This window comes from Hemiscyllium ocellatum, chromosome 22 (assembly GCF_020745735.1).
Source record: "Hemiscyllium ocellatum isolate sHemOce1 chromosome 22, sHemOce1.pat.X.cur, whole genome shotgun sequence".
Classification (NCBI taxonomy): Eukaryota; Metazoa; Chordata; class Chondrichthyes; order Orectolobiformes; family Hemiscylliidae; genus Hemiscyllium; species Hemiscyllium ocellatum.
In genome coordinates this window covers 18346358-18363604 of record NC_083422.1, presented here as the reverse complement: position 1 = coordinate 18363604, position 17247 = coordinate 18346358, and the positions used below count along the sequence as shown (strand labels likewise).

Here is a 17247-nt window from a genome sequence, read left to right as displayed (position 1 = left end):
TTCTGCTTTTCCAAGTTTTACCACATCACTATTGCTGGCTGTGCTTTCAGTTGGCCAGGGCTCTAATCTTCAGACTTCACTCCCTTCACCTCTCTACATCTCCCCCTTACTTTCCTCTTTGAAGACATTTTGTAATCATCAGACTAAGCATTCAGCATCTGGTTTAACGTTTCCCATTGGCTTGGTGATGTATCATGTTTTACAATGCTACAATAAGGCACTTAGTAATGCTCTTACATTCGAGGTGTGATATAAACAGGTGCTAATTTTGTTTTATTGTTGGATTTCCAGCCTTTGAAATATTTTACTTTTGTCCACGTTTTTGTCATTTATTTTCCAGAAGTAAAATCATGTTCCAGTGGAGCCAGGAAGATCGGGACTGGGGCTGGATGTATCTGGGCAAAGCAGAATCACATTCCCCATTGTTCTTTTAATTTCCACTCACACACCGTGGGCTTTACAGAAGGGAAATATTACATAGAACATAGAAAAGAATATTGCAGCACAGTACAGGCCCTTTAGCCCTCGATGTTGTGCGGACCTGTGAAATGAATCTGATGCCCACCTAACCTACATCATTCCATTATTACATGTGTCTAATGCCCATTCCATTTACATCTAGTACTGTTGCAGGCAGGCCGTTCCATGCCTCTACTACTCTGAGTAAAGAAACTACCCCTGATATCTGTCCTAAATCTATCACCCCTTAATTTAAAGCAATGCCCCCTCGTGTTAGCCTTCACTATCTGAGGACAAAGGTTCTCACTGTCAGTGAGATTTAGATAGATCCTGCAAAGCTCTTGGGCCAGATACTGTTGAAAATGTTCTGTTGCGTTTTCTTGCATTCTACTGTGGTTTGTTGCTATTTGCATCATTTGAAATGGAAAACTATCTTTTCCAAGTGACCCCAGTTGCTGAGGCACCACCTTGAACTATGGCAGTCCAGTTCCTGTAGGTTGACCCATAACGCTTTTAGGCAGGGAATTCCAGGATTTTGACCCAAAGAGTAGCGATATGTTTCCCGGTCATTTCAAACTTTCAACTTGAACATTAATACAAATTGTTTGTGTTGGGTGAAGGACAATATAAAGGGTTTCTTGCCAAAGTCACGCGGTCCAAGTGGGATGGTAAGAACATAGGACATAACAGCGTGGTACAGGCCCTTCGGCCCTCGATATTGTGCTGACTTGTGGAACCAATTGAAGCCTATCTATCTTACACCATTCCATTCTCATCCATATGCCTATCTAATGACCATTTAAATGCCCTTAAAGTTGGCGAGTCAACTATGGTTGCAGGCAGTATGTTCTACACCCCTTACTACTCTCTGAGTAAAGAAACTACCTCTGACATTTGTCCTATATCTATCACCCCTCAATTTAAAGCTATGTCCCCTCATGCTAGCCATCACCATCTGAGGAAAAAGGTTCTCACTGTCAACTCTATCTAACCCTCTTAGTATCTTATGTCTCAATTAAATCACCTCTCAACCTTTTTCTCTTTAACAAAAACAACCTCAGGTCCCTCAGCCTTTCCTCATAAGACCTTTCCACTATCCCAGGCTGCATCCTCGTAAATCTCCTCTGCACCCTTTCCAAAACTTCCACATTCTTCCTATAATGTACGCCACATTCCAAGTGCAGCTGCACCAGAGTTTTGTACAACTGCAGCATGACCTCATGGCTCCGAAACTCAATCCCAATAAAAGCTAACAAACCATATGCCTTCTTAACAACCTTTTATCAACCTTGGTGGCAACTTTCAGGGATCCATGTACACGGATCTCTCTGTTCATCTACACTACCAAGAATCTTACTATTAGCCCAGTATTCTTTATTCCTGTTGCTCTTTCCAAAGTGAATCACCTCACACTTTTCTGCATTAAACTCCATTTGCCATCTCTCAGCCTAGCCTGCGGTTTATCTATGTCCCTCTGTAAGCTGCAACATCCTTCAGCACTATCCACAACTCCACTGACCTTAGTGTCAGCCGCGAGTTTACTAACCCATCCTTCTATGCCTTTATAAAAATGGCAAACAGCATTGGCCCCAAAACAGATCCTTGCGGTACAACACTAGTAACTGAACTCCAGGATGAACATTTCCCATCAACCACCACCTTTTGTCTTCTTTCAGTTAACCAATTTCTGATCCAAACTGCTACATCACCCTCAATCCCATGCCTCCATGTTTTTTGTCATAGTCTACCAGGGGACACCTTATCAAATGCCTTACTGAAATCCGTATACACCACGTCAGCTGCTTTACCCTCATGCACCTGTTTGGTCACCATCTCAAAGAACTCAATACAGTTTGTGAGGCACGACCTACCCTTCACAAAACCGTATTGGCTATTCCTAATCAACTCATTCCTCTCAAGATGATAATAAATCCTATCTTTTATAACCTTTTCCACACTTTACCCACAACTGAAATAAGGCTCACTGGGCTATAGTTACTCTCCTTCTTGAACAAAAGGACAACATTTGCTGTCCTCCAGTCTTCTGGCACTAAATGACAACAAAGATCAAAGACAAGGGCTCAGCAATCTCCTCACTGGCTTGTTAAAGAATCCTAGGCTAAATCCCATCTGGCCCAGGGGACTTATCTATTTTCACACTTTCCAGAATTGCTAACACCACCTCCTTGTGAAACTCAATCGTGTCTAGTCTAAGTTAGTTTTGTTCATCCTGCACCAACCAGCAATTGTTCTCCATCCACTGCCCAGCTGATTTATACTCGTGGTGCCCTCCCCGCCAACAGCTGTCACAAAATCCCTTCAAGGAGTTTAAATTTCACCTGATCAGCCAACTTTATTTCATTCAGTGAAGGATGCGGATGAGGAAACAGAAATGTTAACTGTGCCATCGTTTGATTATTCAGAGGTATTACATTTCATAACCTGACTTAAAAAGATTCAACATCCTGTTTCCATTGTCTTGCAAAGAAGAGAGAGCCGAAGACTCATGAACTTCTGTGAGAATTAAAAAAGGGTTTCATCTCTGTTTTAAATGGCTGACCCTATATTTTTAAGCAGAGCCCCTTCCTTCTAGGTTCTCCTGGTAGAGGAAATACCCTCCTCTTATCTACTTTGTCAAGACAACTCAGGATCTTATACATTTCACTGAAGTTGCCATGGGAACCTGGGTTCCCAGGCAATATTTGGGTCCCTGGATTGCTAACCCAGTGACAATATTGCCAGGTCATTCCTCCAATAATCAAGATGGAAATAGCACAGAAAAGGGTCTGTGCTTATGGAGGCTGATTAAAGTGTCAGACAACTCTCCACCTCAACATTTCTAGGTGGAAAGCAGATCAAAGAGGATTTTTCTGCATGCAATTAAATTACAAATGTAATGTTTATTCCTTTTCCTGTTCTGCAGATTAAATCTGACATGCATTACAAAGCAATTATATTGTCATATCAATAGCTCAAGAAACATCATTCCCCTTGCATTACAATTGAATGTGTGTACTATTTCAGCAGCAATTTATTGTTTTGGAAATGCTTTTGTATTTGAGTCCCGATTTGCAATTCAATCTCTCTACTACTTCTGATAAAATTAATATGGGCTATTTTGTTGCTGCATAATATTGCCTATTTCTTCCCACAGTAATCTCAAAAATACATTAGATCTCTAATCTCAAGCTACCGTTTGTGTGGTTATATTGATTTTAGTTTATAATGGAAAGAACATGTAATTGCCATTATTTTCTATTGCTTCTAATAGGTTTCCTATTACCTGTGTCCTCAATGCAAATGCTCATAGTTCTTAAAAATTTCAAGTGTCTTCATTTTTTTTCAATTGCAAAGGCACCATCTTGAGCCACTGCATGTGCTGTAGGTTGACCCATAATGCTTTTAGGCAGGGAATTCCATGATTTTTGACCCAGAGAATGCCAATATATTTCCTGGTCAGGATGGTGAGTGGCTTGGAGGGGAACTTGCAGTTTGTGGTGTTCCCATGTATCCGCTGCCCTTGTCCTTCTAGATGGCTATGGTTGTAGATTTGGAAGGTGCTGTCTAAGGAGCCTTGGTGAATTTCTGCAGTGCATCCTGTTGATAGTACACACTGCTGCTACTGAGTGTCAGTGGTGGAGGGAGTGAATGGTTGTGAGTTGGTGCTGATCAAGTGGGAGTGGGCTGCTTTGTCCTGCATGGTGTCAAGCTGATTGTTGGAGCTGTATCCATCCAAGCAAATAGGGGAGTATTCCATCACAATCCTAATGTGAGCCTTGTAGATGGTGAACAGGCTTTGGGGAGACAAAAGATGAGTTACTCACTGCAGAATTCCTAGTCTCTGATCTGCTTTTGTATCTACAGTATTAATATGGCAAGTCCAGATGAGTTTCTGGTCATTGGTAACAGTCCGGAAGATGTTGTAGGAGGTTCAGTGATGGTAATACCATTGAATATCAAGGGGTGATAATTCACCAATCTCTTGATAGAAATGGTCATTAATTGGCACTTAGGTAAATGTTACTTGCCATTTTTCAGCCCAATCCTGGATAACATCCAGATCTTGTTGCATTTGGATATGATCAGCTTCAGTACCTGAGGAGTCGCGAATGGTTCTGAACATTGTGACTCATCACGAACATCCCCACTTCTGACCTTATGACGGATGGCAGGTCATTGATGAAGCAGCTGAAGATCATTGAGTCTAGGACACTACCCTGAGGAACTGCTGCAGAGATGTCCTGAAGCTGAAATGACTGACTTCCAATAACCACAACTATCTTCCTATGTGCCAAATGTGACCCCAACCAGCGGATTTCTTTCTGTCTGACTCCCATCGAGCTCCTTGATCCCAAATGCAGTCAAATGTGACAATTATGTCAGCCTTGATGTCAAGGGCAGTCCCTTACCTCTAATGCAATGTGATAGTCATTATTTAGTGTTTGTGCCAAACCGTGTTAATAACAGATTTGCATTGTCTATTTTTATTATTGTAGATGTTAACCTATTCATGTTTCAGCTTGATAAGAGCATTTAGCATCTCATTGTTCAGGCATCAGTGTTAGTACAATTGAGCCATTTCCCTGTCGTAGCATATTGGAATTGCACAAATCAGTGTGTTTTATACAATTGACAAATATGGGTTTCATGTCATGGTATTCTCCCTTTGTGTTGACCAGTGTTTAGGAATTGATGAGAATTCATTGTTGCCATTTAAAAACACACACGAGTGCCACAGTATTTCATCTCTTGCCATATATTGTATAATATTTCTCTCAGCATTTACACCATGGTGAATAAAAGTCAATTCAAGTTCATATTTTTAGCTGAGTAACATAAAATTATCTGCATCAAGGTTTCAAATGATTCTACCAAGTTTGGTAGTCAGGAGATGTGCAGTTATTGCTGCTGCAAAACTTTCCTCATCGCGACACGGCTATCTTATTCGCAAAGTGGGGTCAGCTGGTGTTCAGATTGTGTTCATGGCTAGAGATGTTACAATGGGTTGTGGTGGCTCTAGAGATAGTAAGGACTTAGATGCTGGAAGTCAGAGTCGATAAAATGTGGAGGTGGAATGGCCCAGCAGGTCAGACAGCATTGGACGAGCAGGAAAGTCAGCGTTCTGGGTCAAGACCCTTCATCAGGACTGTTTTCAACCCAACTCATTCTGCTGTCATAATCCACTTTGTAAAGTTAAAATACTGTTGTAAGCAGCTCGAGATTCACATGATAAGGAAGCTGCATGGCTCATTCTAAATGTTCAAAAAGAAATACCTGGTGTTTGCATATCACACTGTGCAGCTGGCTTTTGTTTCCACAAATAGGTTCCATTTCTTATTATGGAAAGGGATTCCTTTGAGCTTTCGTCCTGATTTTACATGAGCTATTCTGAATCGCAAGTCTAGAATATAAGAAATAAGATCAAGAAGACTAGACAGTCCTTCGAGCCTGAACTGCCACTAATAAGACTGATCGTCTACGTTAACTCCTCAGTTTCCCAACTTGTCCCCCTCCCTCAATTCCCTATAAGAAATACCATTTTCATTCCAATTGAAAGATCTCCAGTTTTCCAATCCACCCTCAGTCCTCAAATGGTGGAGGTCTATATCATGGTTCTTTTCTTCACAAATGTTCAACTTTATTGTTTATTTTGTGCCTTCATAACCAAAGTAGGAAACTGTATCTGAGACACGGTTCCCAGCTTTCATTCCAGACTTTGGGTATGAAGAGGTGGGAGAAGTCCTGGCTCCAAGAATCCCACCATTAAAAACAGCCAATACGTGTCTGATGTTCAGGGCAGGATGGATTGGGAATTGGGCTGGGAGAGCCAAAAAGAGCCATAGAGGCTCTGCTTCCCAAGATGAGCTGGGCAGAATAAAGCATAAAGCTCTCCTCCTGCTCATGTTCACTCATCCCCACATGCTTTGCTTTCATGCCAATTTCTACCCCAATACCTTTCCCCAGATCTCTCAATACCCCTATACTATTCCCCCATAATCCTTTAAAACCCAAGCGACTCTATGCCCATGTGCCCATTCCCCACTACCCCTCATAGCCCCTATACCATCCTATGACAATCCAGCCATTCCCAAATGTCCCTCATTTTCCCTTATGTCTCGAAGCATTCTCTTGGCTCTTTATATTCTGATACCAACTCATGCCCCTACTCACCACTCTTTGCTCTTCCCTTGTTTTGCCAACTTATCGAGTATACACCATGAGCAAACATCTGGAAGCATGCTGACCGTGTCGTTTGGGGGTGGGGTGGGAAAAAACTCTCATTGGTTACAAAAGTCTATGCATTGAAAGCCTTTTAGTATATAAAAACAAACATTTCACTTATGTGCTTCAGCCTTAGCAATGTCATCCCTTATGTCAACAAACACTTTCACCCAATAAACAGTGGAACTGTCTATCAAAATGCATGTTTAGTAGGCACCCTATTACAAAGGTAGTCTAGGAAATCAGTCATGCGGCCACATCCTACTGCAGGTTTGTGTGAACAAGCACTGAACTAGCAGTTCTTTAAAAACTCCACACATTTTTTTCTTTGGACAGTTCCTTGACAATTTGGCAGTTTCAAAGAGTTATGAACCTTCTAAGCATGAGCATGCTCTTTCAAAATTCCTAAGGATGGCTTACTTACTGCAAAAAGATACCTTACTTCTCCTAAAGGGGAGAAGCATTAAAACATTCCTCCCCTCACATCCCCTCACTCCTGTTTAACCCCCATGACTCCCCATGCCACATTCATGAGAACCAAAGCATCCTAATACCCTCTGCCTATCCCCCATTGCCCCTCTTGACAACTTGGTGCCTACTATTGCCCAGTTCCCTTTGACCAACTGTGCCAATTCATCAAGTACCCACAAGTGCTCATGCGCACAGTAAAAATATGGTTCTATTGCTTAATATTCGGTATTAGCATATACTATGCAAAACACACATTTATAAAACCATATTTTGACTCGTTGACGATCATTAATGCAGTGACACTTCTAGATGGCTTTTGACAGGTCTTGAGAGGTTGAACTGTTCGATACGTGTGTATGAATCTTTTGCACAGTTTTCTCCACAGTTCGTAGTTCCAAAGGACATCTGACCCCCACCAAGGATTCCTGACTCCACCTCCACACTATTTGGTACCTGATTTCCCTACCCCAAAGGATCCTGACCAGTAGCTTCATGCTGGCCCAAGACTGTATCTACACGGAGCCTCATCTCTCCAAAGAGAGACCCTGGCTAGCCTGAAAAGGTGCACTGAGAATAAACCTGGTCTCCTTTCCACACTGTGACTTGAAAACCCGTGAGTGGAGTGGAGGCAGCTGCCACTGGGTATTATGTATACATGAAGTAAGAACCAGCCTCAAATCCTAGCCCCCGAAAATATGAGTGGTTGGATTTATGAGCTGGACTTCAGTCTGCAACAGTTTCTGGCATTCCGTGTTACAAAGGAGACGCTGGTGTACCAACAATCAGGGTCTTGGTCTATACAGCTTCAGTTAGGTCCTTTGACAATCACCTATTGATTTAATCAAGTATTTAGGTTTCCATATTTACTTTATTGATAACTGCATTACATGAGATGACTAAATGTACCATCATTACCGTCAGTCAGCTGTCCTCACTGTAGCATTGCTTTCAGGCTGCTGACTCATTGGGGATGAAGGTGGCATGGTGGCTCACAGCACTAGGGACCCAGGTTCGATTCCCGCCTCGGGCAACTGTCTGTGTGGAGTTTGCACATTCTCCCCATGTCTGTGTGGGTTTCCTCCGGGTGCTCTGGTTTCCTCCCACAGTCCAAAGATGTGCGGATCAGGTGAATTGATCATGCTAAATTGCCCCATAGTGTTAAGTGCATTAGATAGAGTGAAATGGGTCTGGGTGGGTTACTCTTCGGAGGGTCGGTGTGGACTGGTTGAGCCTGTTTCCACACTGTAGGGAATCTAATCAAACAGGTCAAACTCGGGTGAGAGCATTCTCCTCTTGGTGACATTACCTCGGTTGAGGGTCTCAGTCCTATCTTCCAGGCGTACCTTCATCCCCATCGAGTCAATTGCTATTTTTGGAAGTGACCAGGGTCACTCGACTGCTGTGAGGCATTCTATATTGACCAGAGTTACAGTCATCTCCTCTTGTTACTATAGTAGGGTTGAATAGCTGACCTGACTGTAATTGATGCAGCTTCATTCTTGTCAGCCTGAAATTTACACTAATTCAATTTAAAGGGAGAAAACCCGAGAGCTGTTAAGTTCTGAATCCATTAACACTCCTGGATTCCAATTTCCTTGTTAAACGTTTGTCTGAGGAGATTGCTCATTTTTAATCCAATGTTTGTATTAACTTCATGTATCATTAGCCCCCACCGTTTGCAGATATCAACTGACAGCAGATAAAAGATTTATGGCAGCTTCTTGATTAAAGCTGTATTTATGCCCAAGTGTTTCCCTCACCCACTACCACTACTTCACCACCCCTCCCCCACCCCACCAACCATTCCACTTCATTCCATTTTTTTATTATCTGTGAATTTGACCACTCTGCATTGAATTGAGTTCTATCCAATTTATATAAATTAGAAACTGAGTGTGGTATTCAAATACTGTTTGTCTGATATTCTACTTAGTACTTCATACACATGTATTACCCTGATTGCATTTAGAGTACTTTAATTCCTAAAGTAAGTGTTTTTCTCATCAAATTGGCTTTCATCAGTGAACAACATTTTGCTGCCTAATTATTTTCATTTTTATGTCTAGTCTATGCTTTCTGTCCTACCTATTTTATCCTTGCTCATGACTATAGCTATCCGTTTCGATGTTCACTGTTACAGTAAATGCTACCACAACAGGGAACATGTTTGCTTCTTCTGAGTGCTGTCACAAATGAGCTGTCTGCTATTGACCTGACCTTTCTAATAGTTGGTATGGATGTCAGGCCAGCTGACTGAGAGTGTCGCCTCACTGCTTTTGAACAGTAATTAGCACTGCAGACTGTACAGAACTATGACGCCTACCTTCCAGGATAGAGCTTTCAATTTATAGTGAATGCAGCAGGAGTTAATGATGAGAGAACATCAGTTTAGATTTGCCACTATGATAGGAGAAAACTTATGTTCACAGCGTTGTTAGAGCATGTCATGTAGAGATTAGTCATTTAGAAGCAGTTGACTTAGATGTGAAACTGAAGAGGAATAGAATTCCTTTTGGATTGCATTAACAAAGAGATAGTACAAGCATCATTTGGACTGAATGGACTCTTCTAAATCTTGATAATTCTATGGAGGTTTCCATACCATAGTGTTTTGTTGAATTGATTTACCGAACTCAGAAGTTTGACCACTTTACAGTGATGAAGCCATGATTGACATTAATCTCTGTCAGATGCCAAACCACATGAACAATCTGAGTTAATGAAGAAATTTTTCAGAACCGCGAACATATCAAATCCAGTCAAATGAAATTACAATCATATTGCCATTTGATATTCTCAAAATAACTGCAAATTATACAAACCAGAACCTGGCATCTCAGAACAGATTATTTCAGTGACTGACTTTGACTTTGAAATAATATGGAGTGTCTTTTTGCCCTGATGATTAGTGGGATCACAAAAGGATTAGATCACACAAAATGTGTTCACAATTGTTTTTGACTTGATTCATAAGATGTAGAAAGAAGGCCTACATTCATTGCCATAATTGTCCTTGAAGGTAGAGTTGAGCAACTTACTTCAATACAACTGAAGGAGGTTTGCAGACTATTCCAAGGGAAAGTATAGTCAACCACATCTAGGTCTGGAGTTGCACATGGGCCAGACCCCCATAAGAATGGTAAATACAGTACCCTAAAGGATATTAATGAACCTAATGGGTTTTCAAGGCAATCACCTTCACTACCAAATTACTGATCCTAACATTAGGATCTAATTTAGTAAACTGAAATCAAATTCTTCAGCTACTATGGTGAAATTTAACTCTTTCCCAGATTAATTGTCCATGCCTATGGTAACGTAACAACTCTGCTATCGTACCCCTGCAAGAATATTTTTATTTCAGATTCTTTACATTAAATTCATAAGGTGGTGCTTTACAAATATTGCCATATTTGGATTGTTTTGAAGTAGCTTGAAGGTTTGATGGATCTTTGCACATGGAGTGAGTGTAGCTAAATTGTATCAACTCTACAGTCTGTGTGTTTGGAAATGTTTTCGTATTCCACTCTGTTTTAAAATACATTGTTCGATATAATGATATGAAAAGTTGTAAACTATTCTCATTTGAATTTTGATGATATTCAGCATTTATGTTTGAGATTGAAAAGTGTCTCACTAAAATGCAGGCGCTTTGTATTCTGTATATTTTAATGAGATGATGAGCTCATGGTAAACTGTCTTTGTTTTCTAGAGCGCCAACTCTGTATAACAATGGCTGGCACGAGCACCCTGCCATCCAATGTGGCTGGCATCAGCAAGGAACTGGCAGACCTTCGTCACCTGATTCAATTCCCTGAAGAGATTGCCAGTATTCTGACCGAGCAAGAGCAGGAACTCTATCGCAAGGTCTTACCACTTGACTACCTCTGCTTTCTGACCAGGGATTTAGCGAATCCAAGTTGTTCTAATAGGTCATCCCCACTCAAGACCTCCACGTCAGCACCCACTTTCAGCGATGCAAATGGGGATCACAATGCAATTGAAGATCTTGTGTCAAGATTTAATGAGGTAAGTTGATGCATAGCTTCTACCTCAACATGGATTTCATTTTATTTAACTGGTTGAAGCTGGTGGCTTTCTAATTCACATGTGGGATGTGGGTATCACTGGCTGGCCAGTGCTTATTGCCCATTCCCAGTTGCTCTTGAGAAGGTGGTGTTGAGCTGCCTTCTTGACCCGCTTCAGTCCATGTGCTGTGGAGGAGAAGTTGAAGGTGGTGTATTCCCATATATCTGCTGTCCTTGTCCTTCTAGATAGTAATGGGGTTTGGAAGATGCTAACAAAGAAACTTTGATGCTGTTGAAAGTTTGAAGTCATGAACTTAGAGTATCTTCAGAGCTGATACCATTCTATCTCCATTGTCATGAGCTTGTTTATAGAATCATAGAACAGAATCCCTACGGTTTTGAAGCAGGCTATTCAGCCCATCGAGCCCACACCGACTCTCCGAAGAGCATCTCACCCAGACCCACTCCCAATACCACATCCCTGTTAGCCTGTATTTCCCAAGGCTGATTTACTTAGCCAGCACATCCCTGGACATTGTGGGCAATTCAGCATGGCCAATCCAGCTAAACTGCACATCTTTGGATTGTGGGAGGAAACCGGAGCACCCAGAGGAAACCCACACAGGCATGGGAGGATGTACAAACTCCACACAGATGGTTGCCTGAACCTGGCTCTGTGAGGTTCAGCCACCCAGTGTTGGAGCTTATATTGACCCTGGTAAATAGGATTTGTACTGTGCCCCCAGCAAAACACTGGTAATTAAACTAACTGTAAGGAAATTCCAAGTCATGGCAGATTTTGTGATACCTGTTTTCTCTCAAAACACTTAAAAATGAGGAATTAAAGAAACTAACATTGTTTGCATATGTGAAACATGTACCGTCCATAAATGCCGAGATGCATAAGGATGACTGAGTGTTCTCGGTTATTTTCCTTGATTAGTTTACAAATTCTCAGTCTTTCAACTAATCATTTCACTGGCACCCCTCAGTGTTCCTCATCAGAGTGGCTGTCACGTGCAGGTATCATACGTTCCTTGGCCATAAAGGGGAGGGTGATAGCATTCACAGTAAAACCTGCAGATGTGGACAAACCGAGTAGTAAAGAGTAACATAGCACAAGTTTAAAATGTTTATGTGTCAAATTGGCCTTCATTAGAAAAGAAAAAAATGTTTGAGAGGTAAAATGTGCTTGTGTGATTTGCTATTGTGCATTTTGCACTACTCCTGAGGACATGGGTTTTTTTCATTGTACTCATGTTACTGTACTTGGTTACTGATGGTGTTTGTTTGGAAATGATGTACCCAGGGGATTGAGAGAATGGCATGACAATAATGTTTTATTAAGGTATGCATTGGCATCTTCCAGCCGTACTCCACTGTGTGAAACACTATGTACTTTCATACTTCATTTACTGCTTTCCTGAGTCAACAGTGATGAACAGCAAATGTCCACAACTCTGATTGCAATTGTTTTCCAACTGAGGTCTCAAAATAAAAATAGGTAGCAATTTATCTTTATAAGTTACTACAGTGGAGGGGAAAAAATACAGAAGGACAGTTTAATTAGAAGGAAAGGCATGAAGCTAATGGGAAAGCTTTGATTATTTCAATTTTTTATTTGATTTCCCTAAAATTTTCCTTGATGCCATTTATTTTTCCAGTTTACCTTTCATGTTCTGGATGGTTGTCATTTCTGCAATTTGGGTCATGGTGTATTTTTTAAAGTATAGTTTGACTGTATTGTTTCTAGAATTGGCTCTCTTCTTTAGTGTTGCTTTATTTTTTTCTGTACTCAGACACTAACATTTTGGGGCACTATCCGATAGGAAACTCTAAGGTACATTGGTAGTCATGATACTGACTGTGTGGCTTGCTCTAATGTCTCATGAAAGTATCATTGGTGGATGAGCTCTTCTCGATCTTTTGTGTTTAATTGGTGGTATTGAGGTTGAAAATAACAACAGACAGGAATTGACATGAGGCAAATTGGAAAATAAACTGACTTTGGTTTACTATACCGTGTAATATTTCTAATTACTAGTTCTGATGATCTGCAGTCATTGGAAGGAAAATTGAGTATTTTCTCCCGGAATTTCTTTTATGTTGTACCCTAATAGGAACAATTGTGCAGCATGTTTAGTTTTATTTGCAGTCTATAGCACAATTCTAGCTTTTGGATAATGTTAACAACAAAAAGTTGCATATTTTTGAGTCATAATGTACATATATTATTTTTGGTTTTGTTTGAAGTGGTGAGGTATGTATAAAATGGTTGACAATATCCTGAGGAACTGAAATGGTCAGATTGGTCACATAATTTGTTTTAACTTACAGTGAAACTTCAAAACTCCTTTGACTCCCATCAGTTTTGTATGTTTTGCAAAAGGGGAGGTCATGTTGCAGCTGTACAGGACATTGCTTAGGCCACTTAGGAATACTGTGTGCGATTCTGGTCTCCCTGCTATAGGCAGGCTGTTGTTAAACTTGAAAGGGTTCAGAAAAGATTCATAAGAATGTTGCCAGGGTTGGACAGTTTAAACTATAGGGAAAGGATGAAAAAGCTGGGGCTATTTTCCCTGAAATGTCAGAGACTGAGGTGTGACCTTAAAGAAGTTTATAAAATCATGAGGGACATGCATCGGGTAAATAGACAAGGCTACAGAGCATAGGTTTAGGGTGAGAGGAAAAGGATTTAAAAGAGACCGAGGGGAAACTTTTTCACACAGAGGGTAGTGTATATATGGAATGCGCTGCTAGAGGAAATGGTGGAGGTGGGCACAATTACGACATTTAAAAGGCATCTAGATGGATATATGAATAGGAAGGGTTTAGATGGATATGGACCAAATGCGACTACGTTTACCTGGGGCAGCACAGTGGCTCACTGGTTAGCACTGCTGCCTCACAGCACCAGGAACCTGGGTTTGATTCCAGTCTCTGGCGACTGTCGGTGTAGAGTTTGCAAGTATTCTGCGTGGGTTTCCTCTGGGTGCTCCGGTTTCCTCCCACAGTTCAAAGATGTGCAGGTTAGGTGAGTTAACCATGGCAGGTTGCCAGTAGTCTTCACGGCAGTGTAGGTTCGGTGCATTAGTCAGAGGAAAGGTAAAGTAATAGGGTAGGGAAATGGGTCTGGATACTCTTCAGATGATCAGTGTGGACTAGTTGGGCCAAATAGTGTATTTCCACACAGTAGGATTCTATGATTCTTTAAACATATCTGGTCAGCATGGACGAGTTGGATTAAAGGGTCTGTTTCCGTGTTGTACTTCTCTCCATCTCAATGATTCAATTAAATATCAGGCATAGCTTTATTGCTGTAATATGACACCCAAATACAATTTCATGAATACTTTCATGTCAAATTCTGCTTCAACTTTTGTATTCTCTCAACTCTTAATTTATTCTTTCCACTTTAACTTATTAGTAACTTATCATAATAAAAACAGAAGCCCTGGTTTGAACTTAAATCTACCCTCCTGCCAGGAATAGGTGAGAATGAGTTCTGGTCTGATGCTGGTCTGAGACTTCATCGGAGTCTCTTTATTGAAGACAATGACTTGGAAAATTGGATGGTGCATAAAAGGGACCTTTGACCTAGACCTGTTACTTTTTTGTTTTCATCCATCACTGTCCTTCTGACAGGTGGTAGAGCTTTTCTTTTATTAAGCAGGTTTATTTTATTGGTTGAAATCTGGCCCTAATGTAAGACTGTGATCAGGTCATTCTTTGATGCCCGCAACGTAATGCACCAGAATGTTTGGCCCTTTGACAAAGTTTGAAAAGCAAAATCCTCTGTTTTTCTGGAAGGATTAAAATTTCCTGTTATGTGACATTAGGTCACTCTTGTTATAAACCCTGAATGACCGCATTCATTTAGGGGTCACTGTGACCCAAACTCTGTGATTTCATCAGTAAGTAATGTCCAAAAATAATTAAGGTTAATTTATCTGAATGGCAGGACTAGTTGCATTGTTATGTGCCCAGGGTTTTCATGTTTTTTCTTCTAAGTTTTATAAGATTTAACTTTTATTATGCTGTGACAAAATTGGAAATATATATCGATATGATATGATGTCATCTTGCTCCATCAGGGGTCAATACAGGGTGAATGTATCACAAACTCTTTGTCTAGCCTCCCATCACTGTTATCATTGTGAAGACACTCTAGTTCTGTTCACATCTCTCTCCCCTATCTTCAATCCTTTACCCCCCAGCCAGTATGTAAAATTAGTTTTTCATAGCTCTCTTAACACACTTGCACGACTGGATATCCTGAATTTGATTTCATCACATGAGCAGCTTAAAACTCAAAATGCAATACACTGTTCACCTTTCTTCCGTTGTTAAAATGGAGTCAGAACCCTTTAAACAAATGAAATTTATCAGCACCACCAAGAAGCTGTCAAAGGGTACTTTCTGTTCTCTGAAGAAATTCACAGTTAACATCTGTTTAGTCTCCACTGTTATCCTAGATAATTACAGGCTGGAAGTAAATGTATATAACTGTTCCCTCCGCTTACCAGCATGTCTTCATGGCCAGTTTTCAGGTCTTGTCAGCTTTTTATGAATCTCAACCATTAAACAACACTCAAGGGGAGAGGTGGAACAGGTTGACTCTCTCGTGGTTGAGCAGAGCCTTTCAATCAAGGCAAAGTACTGGCTGTCTGCACCAAACTCCCAGTGAGCTGAATGCAAGATTTCTTTCATATAAACATATTATACGGAGACAGAAATGCATCAGCAACTGCCCATGACACATTTAACACATTCATTTCACTGCAGCATTAGGCAGAAAGGGTTTTCAACATTGCTGTGACAGGTCTGAAGACAATGTAGTTTTGCTGATATTAAGATTGAGCCTAGGTTAACTGCCAGTGGTCCCCCTTGGCTGCAGTTAACATGTCATTGGATTACACACTACCTCAAATGGAGAGGATGAATTCAGGTCACCCTCAACCATCAGCTATAGTTCTGACAGTGTGAGGTTGAAGGTTTTCAGACGATGTCCCACTGTAGCGAAGGCTAGAGTGTCGTTTCAGAGGAAATCCTAATGTTGCCAACCCCAGAGATTTTTTTTTAAAAACACTCCTGTTCAGATCAAAATTAAAACATTGTTTGGGGCCTGATGATTAATTTGTTTCTGATTTGTATATTTTAAGGAAAGGCCCACTGCCTTCACTTAGTTGCCTCAGCTCTCTGCTCAGAGGAGGAAGAGATGTTAGGAAGCACTTTTACTCCCACAGGGTGGTAGAGCAGTGGATTCAGGATCTATTGTTAATTTTAAATCTGAGCTAGATAAACCTTTTTAAGCAAAGGTATTAAAGGATGTGAGCCAAAGGCAGGCATATGGAGTTAGGCCACAGCTAAGCCATGATCTGATTGAATGGTGGAACAGGCTTGAGGTGCTAAATGGTCTTACCCCTATGTTCCTTAGGATGGATTCTGACAGGACATCGACAGCCACCTAACTGAAATTCACCTGGCACCTACTCTGTTTTAGCCATCCCTAGCTTTCTTTATGCACGTTTTAATGTTTCCATGCAATGTTATAATTGCATTTCAGAAAAGATGTCCCCAAAACTAACAAGGAGGATCCAGGTCTGTGGGGTAGGGAATTGCTTGGAAATAGCAGGAATGTAGACACCCTGTCAATTAAATTTAACAACAGGATTGCGTTACCATTTTCTTGTCTTGGCAACTGGTGATGTTGAGAGATTTGTCGACTACCACATGGGGAAACCAACATTCGGCACTACAGCCGGGCTCCCTTGTGAATAGGTGCCAGTGAGCAATCAAGGTAGATTGTAGATTTGTGGCTCTTAGTCTGTCAGTTGATCTGGCTTGGGGGGAATTTTGGATTGGTCACAGAGCAGAAGAGTGTAGTGTTAGAGAGTAGCAGTGATGGTCTGGCAATTGAGCAGAAGAAAGAATGTGAAGAAATCAGAGGGTAGAAAAGGAGATGTTCAAAGTGGAAATTGGGAAGGAAAGGAGACAGGGAATGATTATTAATGGGGGCATTGACAGGAAGGCAAGAGGGTCAGGAAAGGTGAGAGATTTTAATACA

General features: G+C 41.0%; 1 protein-coding gene across 3 annotated transcripts in view; it reads left to right on the top strand.

The window, feature by feature from the left end:
* Positions 1–17247, top strand: part of plce1 (phospholipase C, epsilon 1) — a 324372-nt gene that overhangs the window by 192821 nt on the left and 114304 nt on the right. For all 3 annotated transcript variants that reach the window (XM_060841909.1, XM_060841907.1, XM_060841910.1), the window contains exon 3: positions 10865–11181. In XM_060841909.1, coding sequence (XP_060697892.1) covers positions 10865–11181 — 317 coding nt within the window. The remainder of the gene's footprint in view (positions 1–10864; positions 11182–17247) is intronic.